At 35.7% G+C, this 19,498-nt stretch overlaps 2 protein-coding genes across 2 annotated transcripts in view; both read right to left on the reverse strand.

Moving 5' to 3' along the window:
- Nucleotides 1-741: 741 nt before the first annotated feature.
- Nucleotides 742-1,391, reverse strand: LOC136809203 (uncharacterized). Its single transcript, XM_067065722.1, has one exon. It carries the CDS (start codon nucleotides 1,318-1,320, stop codon nucleotides 751-753), a length of 570 nt encoding a protein of 189 aa, XP_066921823.1. The 5' UTR covers nucleotides 1,321-1,391; the 3' UTR covers nucleotides 742-750.
- A 14,109-nt stretch (nucleotides 1,392-15,500) lies between these two features.
- Nucleotides 15,501-19,498, reverse strand: part of LOC136809167 (supervillin-like) — a 34,561-nt gene continuing 30,563 nt past the window's right edge. Inside the window, exons 18-22 of the mRNA XM_067065685.1 lie at nucleotides 18,547-18,702; nucleotides 18,003-18,170; nucleotides 17,419-17,596; nucleotides 16,919-17,015; nucleotides 15,501-16,328 (exon numbers count right to left, since the gene is read on the reverse strand). Of these exons, the coding sequence (XP_066921786.1) occupies nucleotides 16,242-16,328; nucleotides 16,919-17,015; nucleotides 17,419-17,596; nucleotides 18,003-18,170; nucleotides 18,547-18,702 (686 nt within the window). The 3' untranslated portion in view covers nucleotides 15,501-16,241. The remainder of the gene's footprint in view (nucleotides 16,329-16,918; nucleotides 17,016-17,418; nucleotides 17,597-18,002; nucleotides 18,171-18,546; nucleotides 18,703-19,498) is intronic.

A 19,498-nucleotide genomic window follows, 5' to 3' on the forward strand; every position in this document is an offset into this window, starting at 1 on the left:
TAAAATTATTTTGAAGCTATCTGGCAGAGATGGGGTATGCAAATGGAGTCTGATTTATAGGATCTGCGTTGGAATACTAGTTAGAGAAAATTGCCGTCAGCCGATGATTGAAAATAAAGATGGCGGAGAAGTAACGACGGGAATTAATTACCCGCAAAAGCGGGATGTTTAGCCCATGGAATCTGTGTGCAGTAGAAGTAGGTTCGATAATTAACCTAAGCTAATAAATTAGCTCCAATTAATTATCTGACCTGTGGAGATATGAAAATAGCCTAAACTAAACACAGCCACTGTATCTTGAGTAGTAATCGAAATGGTGATCCTGTTTTACCTAATTGGATCAAAAGATAAGCTTGAATCAAAGTCCCTTAGTCTGATGTCCGAAATGAAGATCTTGTTTTGCCAAGCAAAGATTTGAGAATAAATGGAGACAAGATAATTGAATGAAGTCGAAATTTATTCAAATGAAATGACGTTAAACTTAATGGTTTGCTTTGGGGTAACATTGGGGATGTGCTGTGCTAATCAAAAAGGAGAACCATAATATCCAGTGCACTGTATGGGCTAAAGCAGCCAGGACAATGACACTAGGAAAGTAAGAAGGCCCTAAGGTTACCGAAGGTAAGCCAACACACCCAAAGTCACCCCAAATGCAAAAACAACATAGTAACAACAATATAGTAACAACAATATAGTAAAAACAACGGAAAAAAGGAAGAACTAAACACAATTATTGTCGATGGTAAAACATTACCATTTATCTGGGTCCCAAATAGTAGAGGTAAGTGTTAATGATGCTATGCGGGATTGAAAATGATGTATATCATTGTCTGAAATTCTGAGATAACGTAGATAACAGTCGCTGGTCCAGCGTCCTAGTGAGCGGATCATTGAATCGGAAGCACCCGATGACAGCGCGGCAGAGGCTCCACCAATTCGAAAACTGTGAGTATTTATGTTGGGTACATTGGGAAGGGCCAAGTTCAAAAGGGTAACTAGTTGACGACGTGTAAAAAATTGACCATTAGATCTGACAAAAAGAGGACCCGTTTGTGGTAGATTTGGCTGGAGATAATTTCTCATAGCTGCTACTGGGCAAAGTCGATGGGAAAGGCTGGATAATCTAATTGTAGTTCCCTGACGAAATGGGTCAGTTTTGCTGGCTTTGATTCTGACAAGCATCATTGTAAAATTTGCGTTGAAGGAAATATTTGATACTTGGAGGTGGGAAGTCGGATCAAATCTGCAGGGGGATGGGCATGTGTACTCTGATACTCTAAGTAATCCAAAGAAAGCGAGAAGAGATGCGGCTTGGAACATGGCTTTGTCGGTAGGTGAGAATCCGGAGTGGTTGAGATAGTCCAGGATGATGTGAAGGTGTTGAATTGTGATAGGGGACCTGGGTGGTCGAGAAGAAATGTTACCTTGAGACCGCCGGATTCCGCGAAGAGTGTGAAATAAGATGTTGAAATCTGATAAGCGAGAAAATTGACCCAGCATATTGTTTTGATAAAGGACCCCGAATATATACACTTTAATAGTCTTGAACGATAGCTTGCGATTGGCTAAGGAAACAGCATAAAAACACAAAGAAGCTTCGGTGACTGGAAAAGGAGTAACTTGATTCGAAAGACAGAATGTTGTGTAAGAACGGATGCCTGATCTGTAGGTGTTTTGTGTTGACGGAGCTGTAGACTGTCTCAAGAAATGAGACAAGATCTCTTCCCAAAGGTCCATGATAGAGGTGTGAATGACTGACGGACATTGATCTGAAGCTGGGCAGATGGATTTGAATTTCTCGACCTGTAGACGAGATAGAAGATCAGAAAAGATGTTGTCTTTGCCTGCGACATGTTGGAAAGTAAAGGAGGCGTTGATTTCTACAGATAAGAAGAAAAGAGCTCGGACAATACACATGATTCTAGGATCTTTGGAGGTACCAGAAGCCCAGACAGAGACAATGGTCTCATTGTCTGTGAAGATCAAGACTTGTTGGGAAAAGAACGAATGTTTCCAGCAAGAGAGAGCAGCATAGATGGCAAACAACTCTAGGATAGCAATGTGAATAGGTTTTCCTTTGTGCTGAGCAGGAGGGGAAGGCCAGGGAACAGAGAACCAATGTCCCTGAAAAAAGGAACCGAAACCCAAGAAGGATGCATCCGTAGACAAAGCTAGGGATTTGGAAGACACAACGGGGCTCAGCATAATGGATTTCCCATTCCAAGAGCGGAGGAAAGTAGACCACATAATAAGATCTTCTTGAACTGATTTAGAGAGAGAGATATGATGATGGAGCTTAGCTACAGAAGTAGAAAGGTTAATGAGACGACGCAGGAAAATTCTACCAGGTTTGATAACCTTGCATGCAAAGGAAAGAGAACCTATGAGAGAAAGAAGATCAAGCTTGGTGCATTTCTTCCGAACTAGCCAAGATTCAACAGTATTCAAAAGACTAAGTTTCTTGTCTGCAGGTAGACGGATGGTAAAGTCAACAGAATCTATCTCAATCCCCAAGAACACAATCCTCTGCAATGGGCCCTCAAACTTGTCCTTTGCTATGGGAACACCTAAGAAGTCGAAGACCTGAACCATAAGATCCATACGAGACTGACACTCTTCCTTTGTTCTGCCAACAACGAAAAAATCATCGAGGTAATGTACAAGAGCGGTAATGTTATACTTGACGACTAAAATCCATTGAAGTGCGTCAGAAAAGGTAGTGAAAATAAAAGGAGAAGATCTAAGTCCAAATGGCAATCTCAAATCAACATACCAACGAGATCTCCAGTAATATCCAAGTAGATACCAATCATCCGGATGAACTGGACAAAGCCTGAATGCGTGCTTGATGTCAATCTTTCCCATGAAGCAACCTCTACCCAAGAGATGAACTAAATCTACAGCATCATCAAAAGAAGAATATTTCACGTGGCACGATTCTATAGGGATACCGTCATTCACTGAACAGCCGTTAGGTTGAGACAAATCAAGGATAATACGAGAAGAACCATCATTCTTAGGTGCAGATCCAAGAGGAGAACAGTGAAGATTGGGAAGGGGAGAAGTAGCAAAGGGGCCTGCGGTGTGACCTCGTTCTAGTTCTTTCATAATGGACGCTGAAACTTTGTCACCTACGATCATAGCCGAAGAATTGTTCCTCCCAGTGTGAGAAAGGGGACTATCTCCAAAGCCCAAACGAAACCCATGGGAAAAACCATGAATTAAAAAATCAACAATATCAGGGGAGTACCCTGACAAAAGAAACTCGAGATTTGATATATTTACAGGCGAGGAAACAGAAGTGGGTAGAGAAGACTGTGAAGGAAAGGAATCTAGTAGAAGAGAATCACTGGCACTGGAATCCTGGGTGGTCACTGGCCCCACAGAAGATGCAGACATGGAGAAATCTGCAGCTATGGGAAGGTCGAATACACAGCCCTTGGTTCCATTTCCGGCACACTTGGCCACTATAGCCGGCAGTCTGGGATCGCTGGGGGGCAGGAAAGGGCGGTGGCCTGGAACCATGTTGGGAAGGCACAGAGAAACGAGAGGGAGCCTGAAAATTGGATGAGACACTGTGGGAATTTGATCCGAAAGAGCCTGGTTGGGTGGGTGGGAACCCAGGGGCCCGGGGCTTTTGAAAACTCTGCTGACTACTGCCAAACGATTGCAACTTATTCATGTTAGGAGCTGCTGGACTCTTGCCCTTTGCAGGGCAGGAGGGGGAGAGATGGCCACTGGAGCCACAGGTAAAACACTTAGCTCTTAAAATTTGATCCCTTACATACAGATTAAAAATATACCCGTCAGTTGAGCCCCACGTCACTTTCTGTGGATTGTTGGCGAGGGACTGACGAAATGCTTTGTCATAGTTATACCAGGCTGAAAAGATGTATTGATTTGCCAAGTTTGTAATATAGAGCTGATATTGTAGAAGTTGCTCAGCCAAATGGGCTTTAAATTGTACCATGATTTGAAAGAAAAAGGTCCAAGCTAGGGACCAAGTAAGAAAATCAGTGACTTTTGCTTTGTACTTCGGGTTGTCTTTTGTCGAGGTGTCGTTGTTGCTGGCCAAAGAGATACTATCCCCGTCAAAACTCAGGGAAATATGGGTGTTGGTGGCTCGCCCTACATTCTGAGGAAGCAAAGAATCAAAATTTACGAACTCACCACGTCTGATCCTGTTGATAACATTGGCTGAGACGGGAGGTAGTTGCAAATTCGAAAGTTCTTGAGGGCGGCCATTTTGATCGTCTTGTTGTTGAGAATGGAGGGAAAAGAAATTTGCCGGCGCCGAGGGATTGTTTTGATTTTGTCGCAGCAAAGATGGTAGATCGAGTTGTTGTTGTTGAGATTCGTAGCGTTGATGGGGAACTGAGTTTGCAGGAGTACCAGGAGTAAGACTGTTGACGTTATTGGTTAGGAAACGAGACATGGTTGATGTGAGTCTGTCGTCAATCAGCATCATTAATTGATTTTGTGATAGGTTTGAGGAGTTATCTTCTCTCACGATTGAAATGGAATTGGTTGCTGGAGCTCCGCCAGATGGTCGTTGCATGGCTGGATCATCATGTTTTGGTTCAGAGTCCGTTGGTGTTGGTGATTGAGTTATAGGTACATTATCAGGTCTAACCGGGGATACATTACCGCCAGAAGTACTATTAGTCGTAGGAGGGTTGTAAATGTCGAACAGGACTGATCTAAGGGTAGCATCAGTAAGGGTGTTTGGGTTGAGGTTCTGGCTCTCAGCAATTAGTACAACTTCCTCTCTCAATAAGTTGTTCCAATCGTCGCGTGTGAACGTGTGAGGGTTGATGGTTCCCTTTGCAGAATTAGATGCCAGTTGATCATCATTTGGTGGTGTTAATGATTTTTCATCTGTTTTTGGTTTCTTCGCTTTTGGACCACAATCAACATGAGTGATCAAAAACAGGAACAAACTGAGTTTTAGACTTTTGTTAAATTTCATATTGAAATGATATAAAATTATTTTGAAGCTATCTGGCAGAGATGGGGTATGCAAATGGAGTCTGATTTATAGGATCTGCGTTGGAATACTAGTTAGAGAAAATTGCCGTCAGCCGATGATTGAAAATAAAGATGGCGGAGAAGTAACGACGGGAATTAATTACCCGCAAAAGCGGGATGTTTAGCCCATGGAATCTGTGTGCAGTAGAAGTAGGTTCGATAATTAACCTAAGCTAATAAATTAGCTCCAATTTTAGAAGGATGAAACTAATCAATCATTCAATTGTTATTTTAATGACTTAATGACAATTTTTGACAAAAATGTTGACAGAATCACAAAATATCATGTCTTACAAGAGAAAAACACCAAAAATATTTAGCATACCGAATGTGACGATAACAATATGGCTGGATATAAAATTACACCAATCAGAAGCTCGTGAGTTCTCTGAGAAGGTAGTTTTAGAGCGATGAGTTTTATTATATGTAACCATCATATAACATTACAAACATTACAATATGTAATATACCTGTTATACGTATAATATGGTTTTAAATTTTCTGGTCTGCGTTATACACGGCGCAAACTGCGAAAGATCGATAAAAGCACATGGTTAAATATTGATGTTTGAAATGGTTTTATATGGATGAAATTGCTTGAGAATTATGTTTTTGATAATTCTTTGTGTTTTCCAAACATTTTCCTCTGCAATGACATTGATTAGAGTCAACCTGTCATCACTGACCTGTGACCTGTGACCTGCGACCTGTGACCTGTGACCTGCGTTTCGAACTAGCCGCTTTTTTATGATGGTCAGATGGTAGATGCGTCACCCAAGGAAATGGTTGTGGTTGGATATGAACTGGTTAGCTTTAATGTAAAAATTTAAACCCAGAGCAAAATTTACTGATTGATGATTGATGTTTTAAAAAATGCAACGTGGAAAACTTTTGGTTTGAATTTGGACATTTTCTTGCACGTGCGTTATAAAATGTGGAAATTTTTGCTGTGAATTTGGACATTTTCTTCTACGTGCGTTTTAAACGTGGAAAACTTTTGTTTATGAATTTGGACATTTTCTTCCACGTGCGTTTAAAACGTGGAAAACTTTTGGTTATGAGTTTGGACATTTTCTTGCACGTGCATTTTTTTAAACGTGGAAACTTTTGCTGTGAATTTGGACATTTTTTCCACGTGCATTTTAAATGTGGAAAATCTTTGGTTGTGAATTTGGATATTTTCCTCCACGTGTGTTTAAATCGTGGAAATTTTTGCTGCTAATTTGGACATTTTCATCTTTCACCACGTGCTTTTAAAACGTGAAAATTTTTGCTGTGAACTTGGACATTTTCTTCTACGTGCCTTTTAAACGTGGAAAACTTTTGGTTATGAATTTGGACATTTTCTTCCATGTGCGTTTAAAACGTGGAAAACTTTTGGTTGTGAGTTTGGACATTTTCTTGCACGTGCGTTTTTTAAAACGTGGAAACTTTTGCTGTGAATTTGGACATTTTCTTCCACGTGCATTTTGAATGTGGAAAACTTTTGGTTTTGAATTTGGATATTTTCTTCCACGTGCATTTAAACGTGGAAATTTTTGCTGTGAATTTGGACATTTTCTTTCACGTGCTTTTAAAACGTGGAAATTTTTGCTGTGAACTTGGACATTTTCTTCCCCGTGCGTTTAAAATGTGGAAAATGTTTGTCGTTGACTTGACATTTTCTTCCACATGCATTTAAAAAATGTAGAAAAGTTTTGCTGTCAGGCAAAAATAAAAAAAATGTAGTGTTTCCGGAATGCGGGTGAAGGAAAAAAGCTTTGATGCGGCCGGCCAGAAAAAAAAATTTTATTTGTAATTTGATTTTTTTGATGACTTAAGTAATATATATATAAGATCATTGAAATAGAACTTTAATTATGATGGCGTAAGCCGAAAAGCTTCTATTTTTATGTAGTGAAATAAATTTTGATTTTTTATAGAACTTTAACAATAACTTTTATGTACAAACAGTATGAAGTAAGCCCTGAATATACTAATGTATCAACTACTAACTAAACTAACAAACAATTCTTGATCTACAAGTGGGAATATCTAACCAAACTACTTTTATAGCTTAAATACTCCAACTTGATTTTTTTTATAATGAACTATATAGATGAATCCATAGTCTGCGGCCAGATCAGAAAATTATTATTTTTCACCCGGTTGGTTTCCAGAAATGCTACATTTTTTTATTTTTGCTTCAATTGAAAATTTTTTCAAGCAATATCCTGGCATGAAGACTTTTTTTCTTTTTTTCTTTTTGGAAATTATGATTGCCAATGTGACATTTTTTTGCTTTTACAGCATGCTTTTGAAAATTACAAAATGCCTTCTGCTAGGGGAATTTTTTCCTTTCGATGTTCTTTCAGATTATGAAAATATTTCCCATTATTGCCGACCCAAAAAAATATCAGCGTTTTGATTGGTCGAGAGCATCGAGATATTTGCGATATTTCATATTTCTCTAGTATGGAAATATGACCGCGTTGACTTTTGGGGGACTGGGTAAGCGGCGGGAGAAAAATCAAAACAAAACAGCCGAAAAGAACTGACTTTCGGAGAAACTGACTTGGGAGTCAAAGGGAAAACGCAACAAAAATATTTTCAGATTAACTTTTACTTTGGAGTTCTTCCATAAAAGACACTAAAATCAAATCTGATGAACTAAGAAATTATAAAACTACTTGAGACCACCCAAATATTTTCAGCTTTTCGTATAAAATTCGTTCGTGTGATAAAACCAAACAGTTTTTTTTTATCCATGGACCATGCATACAAAAAAACTTGAGATTCTTGAATGTTTGCCAATAAAATTTCTCATAACATAGCAAGGGAAGTGAAATGTCTTGTATTAAACCAAATGACGAGTGATTTTTATGAAAGTTCTCTCCTAATTCTCGTTCTCGACGAGGTACGTCCTTGAATTTTCAACTCAACAATCATTACATCTTCCTTCTAAAATTCAAAACATTGAAAGCTTGACGATAATCAAGAAAGTATCCAAATTGTATTGCTCTTGAAAAAATGTTGTTCTTTAACCATTATTACAAGCATACATTTCCATCATGGGACTCCTTTCATTCCTCTGCTATTCTTTTCCATGCATCGAAACAAAAACATAGAAAAAGACTGAATGTTATCAATCTGATTAATCCAATGATGAAGGGTTTCTTGTCTATCGAAACAATACTGTACACCATCTGCATTTTGAATTATCAATCTAGAAACTTTCAAATACATCTTTGAAAAATCTGCAACTCTTCAAAACAAAACTTCTGGATCGAAAATGATCGAAAAATGCTTTTCTGTTTTGTTTTTGTGTGAATATTTTCTGCGGGAACATATCGAATTTTTTTGTTCGAATCTAACGTTCGAATTAGATTTTCGAATAAAAACATTCGAAACTACACAGAAGAAAGAAGCAAGGCGGAAGTAAGTTTTAAAACAAAAACAAAAAGAGATTTATATCAGGACAATTTTTTTGAGTCGACAATAAATTAGTTATCACATGACTTCTCGTGCAATACTCGATATTTTACTCGTTCCGAGATTTTACCGATATTTTTCCTCGCCTAAAGGCTCGGAAAAATATTACGGAAAAATCTCGGCACTCGTAAAATATTTCTCGTATTGCACTCGAAGTCATGCGATAACTAGTACGTATTTTTTATTTTTTTTTGCACTTTGAGCTTCTATCATGTTCTTATTAATAGGTATGTTAGGAATTATACCCAATTTTTATTACCTTGACCCCTAAATTGATTGAAATTGAGCAGTTTCAGGCTCAGCATTGTTCTTAAATTGTTCTTATTTTTTGGCGATTTTGAGCCTCGTTGTTCTTATGAAATTGTTTCCCTGTTTTGAAAGTTTTTTACTTTTCGACATGCATTTCAAAAAATATAACTTTTAGATGCTATAATTTTTTACCTTTTTTTCAATATTTTATGTTTTACCTTTTCTCCAATATTTTATATATTAAACCTTTTTTCCAGTATTTTATATATGAAAGAATATGCAAAATATTTCATCTATTTTGAAAATATAAATTTTCCTTTGGTTTTCTTGTTGTAAAATATTCTCAATTTTTGATGAACAAGATCAATTTTTGTAGATATACATTACCCCCTGATTTAAGAAAACGAAACTAGAGAAAAAGTATTTTAGGTTGAAATTTTAAGTTAGTTAAAAAAACTTCAAAAAAGCAGTTTGTTTTGAAAATAGAATATCAACTTTTTTTTGGTTCACCAGAGTTTGTACTCTTAGGTGCCAAATAAACAGGCCCCCCCGGTTGTTAATTTTTCGATTTTTTTCCAACCCCCCCCCGGACCTTATTAGGACCCCCCCGGACCTTATTAGGACCCCCCCGTTTATTAATTTTTGAAAAAATTCCCAGCTACAAAAAGGAAAATTCCTTGTTTTACTCTGAAAAGCCTAAATTTAGTCTATTTTGACCCTTTTTAGGGTTTTTAAAGGTCCATTTTCCAACCCCCCGGTAATTAGGTCCCCCCCCCGTTTATTTAATTTGAAAACTTTTTCCAACCCCCCCATTTATTCGAACCCCCCGTTTATTTGGCACCCAAGAGTACATGTTTAAAATGCATTGATAGAAATTTTCCTTGCTCCCGTGACGATCATGAAAATTACCCAAAAAGGTTTGTTCACCATGCAAATATCGTGAAAATAGCCCAAATCATGCCTTGAATTATTTCCCGATCACGCATCACTCAAACGGCTGGGTACAACTTTTTAAAATTGTATCATAAAATGGCTAACTTTCTCATTCCCGGGAAAACATACCTGCCCTGTCTACTTTTTGGCGTTTTGGTCCTTTTCCGTTGTACACTAGCAATCGGAAAGTTTCGCTGGGAATATAATAAGGAAGTTTAGCAATCCTACGGTATGTAGTCTAAAAAACCTTTCGCTTGCGAACACGAGATTTTCGTATCGTGCGTAACCCCTTTTACAATTGATTTGCCATGAGATTATGAGTCAACAAATCAAACAAAAACCAACAAATCATGTCTCTTCACTTTCATGTCACATCGTGTTTATATGGTGTATCAGAAAGCCAATCCACAAGAAGAGCCATCTTCCTTTATTATGGAGTGTTCCAAAACTATTGGTAGGTTGTTTGGAAGTAAAGAAACCCACACAGTTTGTTTTATTTTGAAGATTTAACTTGAAAACAAACTGCATCTTTCCAGCAGAAACTCATGTTCCAACCAGCTACATAACATTGGTCAGTCGGGTCTGCTACTAACATGTAATAGTTTTATTATAGCCGAGCTTGAGAATCCATAGGCAGAACTTGTAACATATATTATGTGTATAATTATGTCAGTCGACTTGAATCATGATACATTACTCACATTTCACTGGATGCATTTTGGCTGAGAAATTATCCGCAAAATCTTCTGACCGCGTTCTGAGACGGAGGCTAATTAGAAATCATTTTTAGTAAAAATGGCCTCCATGCTAATTTGAACTTCTGTTAATCGAATTTCTCTATAAATCGAACTAATTTTCCCTGTCAAGGCGAGACCTTCCTAAATTGCTTTCCATTCGAGTCTCTGACAAATTAGATTCTTTGAGTTTGAATTAGCGAAAGTCAATTGTATAAAGAACACAAGATTTGAATAAGTTGTTTTCACTTCAATTTCTCCAGTTTCTATCATGTTCGTCATCTCTTATACATTCCGTTTGTTTTTAGTTCGAGGTGCAAAATTTACCAAAACACAACGCAATGAATCGACAAATCCACGAAGCTTTGCTTTTGAACGTCGTAAATGTGTTGGCAAAAGAGAGACTAGAAAATCGAACACTCTTCGAAAACCAAAACAAAACAATCGAACGTTTAGAAGAAAGAATGGACAAAATTGAAGTAGAAAACAAGGATCTGCTGGACAAATATGAGACCCAATCCAATCTTCTCATAAAAAATACTAAGGAAATCGAATCGTTGAAAAATGAAAATGCAAACTTAAACCAAATGCTTCAACAACAAAATGACAATGTTTTGAATATTCATCAAAAACTTCAATTATTAGAAAAGGAAAATCCTAAAGACATTGAAAAGACTTTAAAGGGACAGAGAAAAGATGTTGAAAATTTGAAAACATTTGCAAAGACCGTCGGTAAATTACATGGAACATTGAGTGACGTTAATGTAAGAGAGAATTTTCGAATAAAAAAGTACCTTTACGATAAAGATTATATAAAAAATGGAGATGCAAAACAATGGAATGATTTTGTCCAACAAATCAATACAAACGAAGATTTCAATGGAGATTGTAATTACCTTCAACAAATGAAAAACGATGTGAATCGTTATCAAGGTACTGTATACTCAAAGTCTTGGAATACAAGGTTATATCAGTTTGCAAATGCAATTGATCGAGGAGTGATGATAAACAACCATATAAAACTTTGTTCACCTTACATAGTGAAATACATCTCCGTTATAGATCACAACACCTACGATAATTTTAACAGGACAACTCGAGACATGAAATGGACAAAACATTCACATGATATAGCAAGTTATTCGAGTGGACATCAAGGTTCATGGTGTCTCAATGTTGCTGTCATCTTACCACCTTGGTGTAAAAACGTTTACATTCTTCATTGGAACAAAGAAGACAAAAAGTTGAAAATTCCACTCAATGGGACAGTTGTATCTTTGAAAGGAGATGATCAGTATTGCAGTGCTTTTGTCATGTTACAAATTGAAGAGTAAAACAAAAAACTTTGGATGTAAAATATTTATGCTCGTGGTGTCTCAATGTTGCTGTCGTCATGCCACCTTGGTATAAAGGGAGATAAATGGTATCGCAGTCCTTTTGTCATGTTACAATTGGAATAGTGAAATAAAAAAACTTTCCATGAAAAAGGCATACGGTGTCTCAATGTTGCTGTCATGTTTCCAGATTATTTCAAAATATTTCTAGAGGAAAAGAGGTTTTACAAAAATTTTTGCTGCATAAAAAACTTTAACATCTCTACTTTTTTTCCAGGAAGTTCTTTTTCAAAATTTTCAATTTCAACAATATTTTTCAATCGCTTAAAGATAGGTAGCTTTTTTAAATGGCCCCCAAAACGGAGGTTTGCAATTTTAGTGATTTCTCGAGATATCTTTAAGATATGAATACAAAATTTTGACCATAGTTTGGAAATGTGATTTAGAGAGTTTTGGGCATAAGTTTGTTTGATAAAATTTTTACAGTATACCCCTGGTTGTCAAAATGCAGGTTTGGGGCCCCCAAAACGTAGGTGTAGTTAAAATCAAATTATTAAGCCCAGTGGTAATAGGGGGGAAAACTATGAACATATTTGTGTTTACCCTTAAATTTACGACCCGATGGATGTAAAATTTATGATTTTTATGAAATATTTCAAGATTTTCGATATTGGGCTCTTCCAGAAAAAATCCGTTCATGGGGGGTGGAGGATATATTAATTTTTTCATGAATTACCCCTGGACATTTTGATTTTTAACCCCCTGGACACGGGTTATACCCCTGGACAAACATCAAATCAACCCCGTGGACACAAAAAATTACCCCTGGACATTGGAATTTACCCCCTGGACATTGCAATTTTTTGGTATTTTTTCAATACCCCTGGACAATTCATCCTCCACCCCCCATGAACGGATTTTTTCTGGAAGAGCCCATTGCAAAGTCCAAACTGAAATTTTAGAAATTTTCAAAATGACAATTTTGATTTAACAACGTCTTAATCAAGTTTCTGAAAACCAATCTCTTTTGAAAACAGTTCCATTCATGCATCGAATATACTGTGAAAATTTTAGAAAAAAAGCTTAACTGAAACTGAAAATATTAAGATTTTAAGGTTTTTTTCTCCTATATTTTGCAAAAAATTGCCAGAATTTGCCGTTTTTGCTGATTCAGTGAGAATTTTTATTTATAATGTTAATTTTTTGTTATAAACTATTATTTCAAGCTGATAGGAATGGAATTCCAAGTTTTTTTGCTGTTTGTCATATTTAGAATTTTCGGTTTTATCAATGCTGATTCTAAGGTCCCAAAATACTGGTTGACCTTTAAGATGCTATATCTTTTACCCATCCTCTAAAGTCACAGATGTAACTGCATTTTCTGAACGGCATTAGGTGTAGAAAGTTTCCTATACCCCATTTTCATAACTTATTTTCAATATCCAAGGAGCTAGAGTGAGTTATATGCAATTTTTATCTAAGTTTGGTGTTAAAATATTTCCTTCAGACGCAAATATGTTATTTTGAATCTGTCTCAAACCATCAAAAACATACTCATTTTTAAGTGTAACCATCATTCTTTCAAAATAAACAAAAATCGTTTAATTCTGATAAATCTATAAGTCAGAATCCTCATTTTAATGACGACCTCCGTTTTGGGGGCCGTCTCCGTTTTGGGGGCCATATACTGTACACTGAAAAGAAAAAGCTAGAAATGACTGCAGAAAAATAGAAAAGTTTTGTAATATCAATAACACAAATTTCATAATTATACAACTTGAACAGAGAAATAAAACTACAATTAAACTTCTTAAACTTCTTCTTCTCCTATTACCACTGGACTTAATAATTTAAATTTAAACCTGCGTTTAACAACAAGGGGTATACTGTAAACATTTTATCAAACAAATTTAAACCCAAAACCTTCTAAATCACATTTCCAAACTATGGTCTAAATTTCCAGATTTGATCGACGTATTGAGGGCCCCATACTTTATATGCTAACAATGACCTTGAGCCTATATTTTCTAATTTTGCTGTTTTTGGCTGAAATTTTACGAGTTTTTAGAATATCCCTACAATTTTGCTTAGAATATAAGCATCCTGAAAGCATTTTTCAGCCTTGTCAGAAAGCGTTTTTCAGCTCTTTATCTAAGCATCTCTAAGCTAGTTTTTTTTTGGATTATTGTATGTTTATAAAAAAAACACGCATTTGTATTTGAGCTCATATTGGTTGTGCACCATATAATTTTTTGGAGTTTTAACAAATTAAAACGGACAAAATATTTTGGATGTTAAAACAAATGTAATATAATCATATTGAAAAAATATAAACAAAAAAATTTATTCCTTTATACAATAAAAATTCCCTGTTTTACCTTGAAAATAATAAAGAAGATCCTAAAACTGAAAAGGAAATGCCGTATGAAGATGGCAGTAGTGGTAATTAAGCCAGATGAGATGGAGTTTTTATAAGATACTTTAATAATTTGGCCATTTGCTGAAGTAATGAAAATGACGCGTTCTTTAGAAAAAGTAACAAAGTTATTTTATTACTGGTTAACGACCAACCAAATCAAATTAGAGCTTGTAAAAACTTCATCTCGATCCAGGGATATGTTATAGCGGAGCTGGATAACGCACATTTAAAAAATCTTTGTTCTATCTCTGTCCCTGACATTAAAATTTGATATGAAATTTAACTTTTTTCATTACAAACTCGTGAAATTTGGATTTCCTCTTAGCCAATGATTCTGCTGCTGCATTTATCGTTCACGATTAAAAACTTTTAATTATCAAGAGGGTCTGTAAAACATTGGTGAATGACAATTTAAAAAAAATGAAAAACATTAGTTATTAGAAATTTCTTCTGTAAGATTATAAATAGTACTTTTTCATTTGAAATACCGCGCTACACCGCGGGGTGCCTCACTTTCTAACTGATATTTTCAGATAGCAAGTCGGTATGTCTGATTATGGAAAAATTTCAAGTCAATTGAAACAATATTTGTCAAAATATTTACATCCGAAATTTTTAAAGAGAAATCATGAAAGCTTCTCAAATTCATAACACACGCTGATAAAAATAGATTTCATTTACAAGGAAGATTTTGGGGTATCTTCTGCAAATATTATTTTGATGAAAAGCGGGAACATCGTAGCAAAATATGTGCAAACGTACTGCATGAATACTTTGTCTGCTTCATTTTTCTTATAAAACAGAACACTCAAGGGGAACAGAGATGGATTTCTAATATCAACAGTTTACAATAGAAAAGACAAAGAAGCAATCCGCTAAGGAATTCTCGTCCTTCATCCAGTTCCGCTATAACATATCCCTGCTCGATCCAATTTAGTCTCCTAATAATTTTAAGACACTAAAACTCGTTTCGTTGATTCAAGTTAAATATCATTGTTTCTAGTACTTAGTTTTCTAGCACAAATTATCCAGTTTTGTAACTTTTTACGTCGAATTTCAAATTTTTCAATCATTACTGTTCATATGATTAGTGCGTAAGCACAGAACTCGGAGTGATGTACATTTTAGTTTTTAAATAGAAGATAACTTTTAAATATCAAATAGCTTCACAAATAACACTTGCTTTGAATTTGAACGACTAGACAGGAAAATACAGATTTTTTATCTACAATTACAGACTAGGCCCCCCCCCCCGAGCCTTACTCGAAGATTCCTAAAAATTCACAGGTAGACTACAACAAGCAGAACGGAAGCTAGCAGCTTAAAACTTTTCGAAGTTTAGAGTAGTAGTAATGAATAAATTGAAGATTTACAAATATAGAGAAATAAACACAAATAATTTATAACAATTTATGATATATGAAATATGAGTCAGTATATTGTATCGATCTCTAAAATAAAGACCGGAATAGATCTGAAAAAAGAACCTCCCCTTAGGCAGTTGAAATCAGTTTGAAACTCAAAATAGTTCAAATATTTTGCCTCCTAGATATCCTCCTGTCGTTAAAAATGATACTTTAATCGGTTGAATTTCCCAGAAATTTAATTTTGCGTTTGCGCGGATTTTTTGCCGTTTTTGCGAAAATAAAACTCGTGAAATCGCATGAAATCGCTGACTCCTGAAATTAAATGTATACTAATTTTTCGAAATTAGACTTTCTGTGTAAAATAGACTTTTGAAATATTATATTTTTGGCGTTTGCTGGGTTAACAAACTTTTGACAAACTTTTGGCAGACTCACGAAATTTTATCAAGTTATTAGAAGGCAACTTATTTTTCCAGTCATTATTTTAGAGATCGTTGTTTAATTGTTGTGATCGAAAAATAAATTGTTTGAGCCGTTTCTTTTTACAATAACATGGAAATCATAATATAATAATATATAAATATCTTGCAAAAAAGATTTCATTTAGGACAAACAAAATTTATCATTTTTATTTTATCATGTGTGACCATTCATGTATACTAAATCTCTCTCTAAAGGTGTACAGTGTTTGTCATGGTTGCACTTACTAAAAGAGCCCTGTTTTCTTTTTAAGGTCGATCTGTTTCCAACGTGGTAGTTTTGGGAATTCTTCTTTGCCCACGCCGAATAATTTCTAAAAAACGAAAAGAAATTCAATGGGAGGTATGGTATTTTTGAGTATGGAGTTGGGAACGTGCTAGTTTCGAGTTGGAAATTTGATAGCTGGGGAAATACCGACTACTGACTACCAAAAAAGAAACAACACGAGAACAAACATACATTAAAAGTACGCTTTCGAAAGTTAACGGTTAAGAACGGTTCCCTAACGCTTAAATTTTCGCAAAATTTTAAGAAATTGAGAAAGAATTGCAGTGTTAACGCATGAAATCTTTGATTGATTTTTTTCCTACAGACGAAAGCAAGGCCTCTGTCACTGGGGAGAGGTTAATGGATCATGGGTAATCTTCAACCAAATTTTCACATTGTTTCCTAAAATAATATTTCAGTTCCTTAAAGGTCAATTTTTTTTTTGCGTTGCCACACCATGGCGGCCAACTTCAATTTACTTCATTACCCCCCCCCTCAATTAGCATACAAGCATGGGAGCCCTAGGTACTTTCGTTATTTAACTTCATTTTTAATATTGTATGAGAGCGCAAAAAGTACTGCAATTGCAGGATATCCTCAGATAAAAGCGACTTCAGTATCGAAGAACCCTCTTACCTTAAAGTCCTCTTTATTCAAATAATATTCGATCCTTGTTGGATCGACTCCTTCGGGAAGTGGTTTCTGTTTCAATTCTTCCAATGTATATTCGTCCCTAAAGAAAAATTTTTTTGATAAAAGTTATTAACTCGGAAAATAAAGTATTGACAGCCTTTGTCAGCAATGGGCCACTTGATGGTCCTTTTTACACATTACGTAACAAACACTGCTACCTGCCTCATTTTGAAACGAGTGAAAAAGTGATAAAAACATATACATTTGGTTTCGAAATCCAGTGAATAATATTCCAGGATCGCCAATGCAAGGACATAGCCTAAAAATCTAAGCTAGTTTAATTCAGTCACTAGGATAAATCTAATAGTAAGCTGTAACTGAATAACAAGGCAAAATTCAAAATCTGTCAATATAAAAAAGTCGAAAATACTTCATTACCGTAAGCCATGTGTTCTAACTTGGTGAATACGGGCATAGTAAATCAGGCTAGCAATACCACCTACTTTGATAGCTGTTCAAGGACAGTTTGTAATTTTCGTTTTTCTCCGGGTTGATAACCAGCCTCTTTTTGAATATTTGTGATCTCTTCTCGTTGCTGCCAATGTGGACAAATGTTGGTGAATTCAAGCGGCTCACAACCAGCAAACACCAAATAGATACGTGATAAGTTTCGACCACATTCTACAAAATAAGAAAAAGAAACATTTTTATAGTATACTTACGGTAACAAAGGGGGCTCCTCAATGTTTTTCTCATTAAAAATACTCATTGATTCACTTCAGAATAACCTCTGAAGCTGTAAAAACAAACAAAATTTTGCTTTGTGGTTGAAAATTGGCCAAAAAATTAAGAATAATGCTAAATTTGGCTACTCAAGCTAAAAATGCCACTTTTAGATCATATTCAAGGATATTCAATGGATTGCAAGGATGATTTACCCGAAAAAGTTAAGATTATCCATGATGAAATGGAGTTACACCATTCTTATAAAGAAAAGCGTGTACTTATGGACGTGTTACAATCGTGAGCGCTCAGAATCATTAAAAACCGAACAAAGGGACTGGGTTCCAGTCAACGACTTCCTCACCTTCTGCATAATTCATGACTGATTCCATTGCCAACTTTCTATTGACGTCAAACCTATGTTTTTCTGCATGTGTGTTAGGACCTTTAGAATCGATTGTTTCATCATCAGAAGCAGGCCACCAACCTTGCCATAAAAACATTTTGTATTTCAAGTCGATGAACACGAGACCTGGATACGAGAAAATACACAAGTGGTTAGAATTAAACCACGTCATATGAAAGAGACTCTAGAGCCAGTGAACATGGGTTTGGTATGATGTAGTTTTATGAACGTAATAGCCCGGGGGCAACTTTTTGATAGTCTGGATGGCACTGAAAGAATGACCCGGAGTAATATAGCAGATTTCGTTTTTTTGGCTTTGCCTGCAACAATTCCTCACCACTAGATCTTTTATTGGAGAAAAACAAGCAGATAACCCTGAAGAATTGACAATTTTTTTACTCAAAACGGCAGAAAACCCATGATCCATGATCTTCTAACAAAGATAAAGGAAGTGCTACAATAGCAATTCTCACCCACAATACAATGACGATCAATCTCATACCTGGCTGTGACAATTCGTATAGGTCATTTTGCAAGACCGGAAACGGACATATGTGTTCCGGACTGTATGCAGTACTGGTGATTTCCGTAAAGCGGAAATATCCGTGGAGACTGTCGAAAGCGAAACAGCGTGGAGTGAAATCGAACGTTTTGGCCACTGAAATGAAAGTTGGATATCTTTGTTTACAACCATGAAGAATTTCGGTATGTAAACTCTAATATTAAATAAAAAACGCACTGTCGAATATTTTTAGATATCCGATAGCAAAATATCTCTTCTGTAGCAGCGAGCATAAAGAAAATAGCTTTTGATCAAATAATTATTTAAATGTCACATATATAGAAACAGATAAAAAGAAAGTTTTAACAAAAGAAAAATGAAATTCGAACGTTTTGTAATTTAAGAGAAAAAAACAATGAAATTGACATCCTTAAATAAGATAGTAAAACGTTCGAAAATGTCATAAAAAGAGAGAAAGACTGATTGCAATACGCAATAGGGAAATTAGAATGCTTTCCTGCTAATTGGTGAACGATAAACCATATATTCAACGTGAAAAATCGGATATCGAAATTATTCAGTCTCGCTTTAATGATATTTTTACTATCTTTTAATATCATCAAGCTTGACTAATAATTTTCGAGATCCGATTTTTCTTGTCGAATATCTGCTTATTATGACATCACCTCGGGTCAATAAAATCTCAATAACCAAGATGTCATCGAATTTACAATTCCAGGCGTTTAAAAGCGCTTATTTTCACAGAGGGTTTGTATTAACAAGACCACTGCTAAGAAAACTTCATTATAAGCTTCTACCGCCATCTAACATTTGTTTCAATACAATATCTAAATCCCATTAGCATAATGTTAAATCATTTTGCCAGATGTTAGAAATACTTTCTCTACCACGCTACTGTAGGTCAGATACCGTAATCCCAGATGACTTGTAA

This window comes from Clytia hemisphaerica, unplaced genomic scaffold, assembly GCF_902728285.1.
Source record: "Clytia hemisphaerica strain Z4C2 unplaced genomic scaffold, Clytia hemisphaerica genome assembly, whole genome shotgun sequence".
Lineage (NCBI taxonomy): Eukaryota > Metazoa > Cnidaria > Hydrozoa > Leptothecata > Clytiidae > Clytia > Clytia hemisphaerica.

What these genes read in the sequence shown, in the direction of transcription:
- LOC136809203 (XM_067065722.1), bottom strand. Translation starts at nt 1,320, where the DNA reads ATGTTCCAAGCCGCATCTCTTCTCGCTTTCTTTGGATTACTTAGAGTA.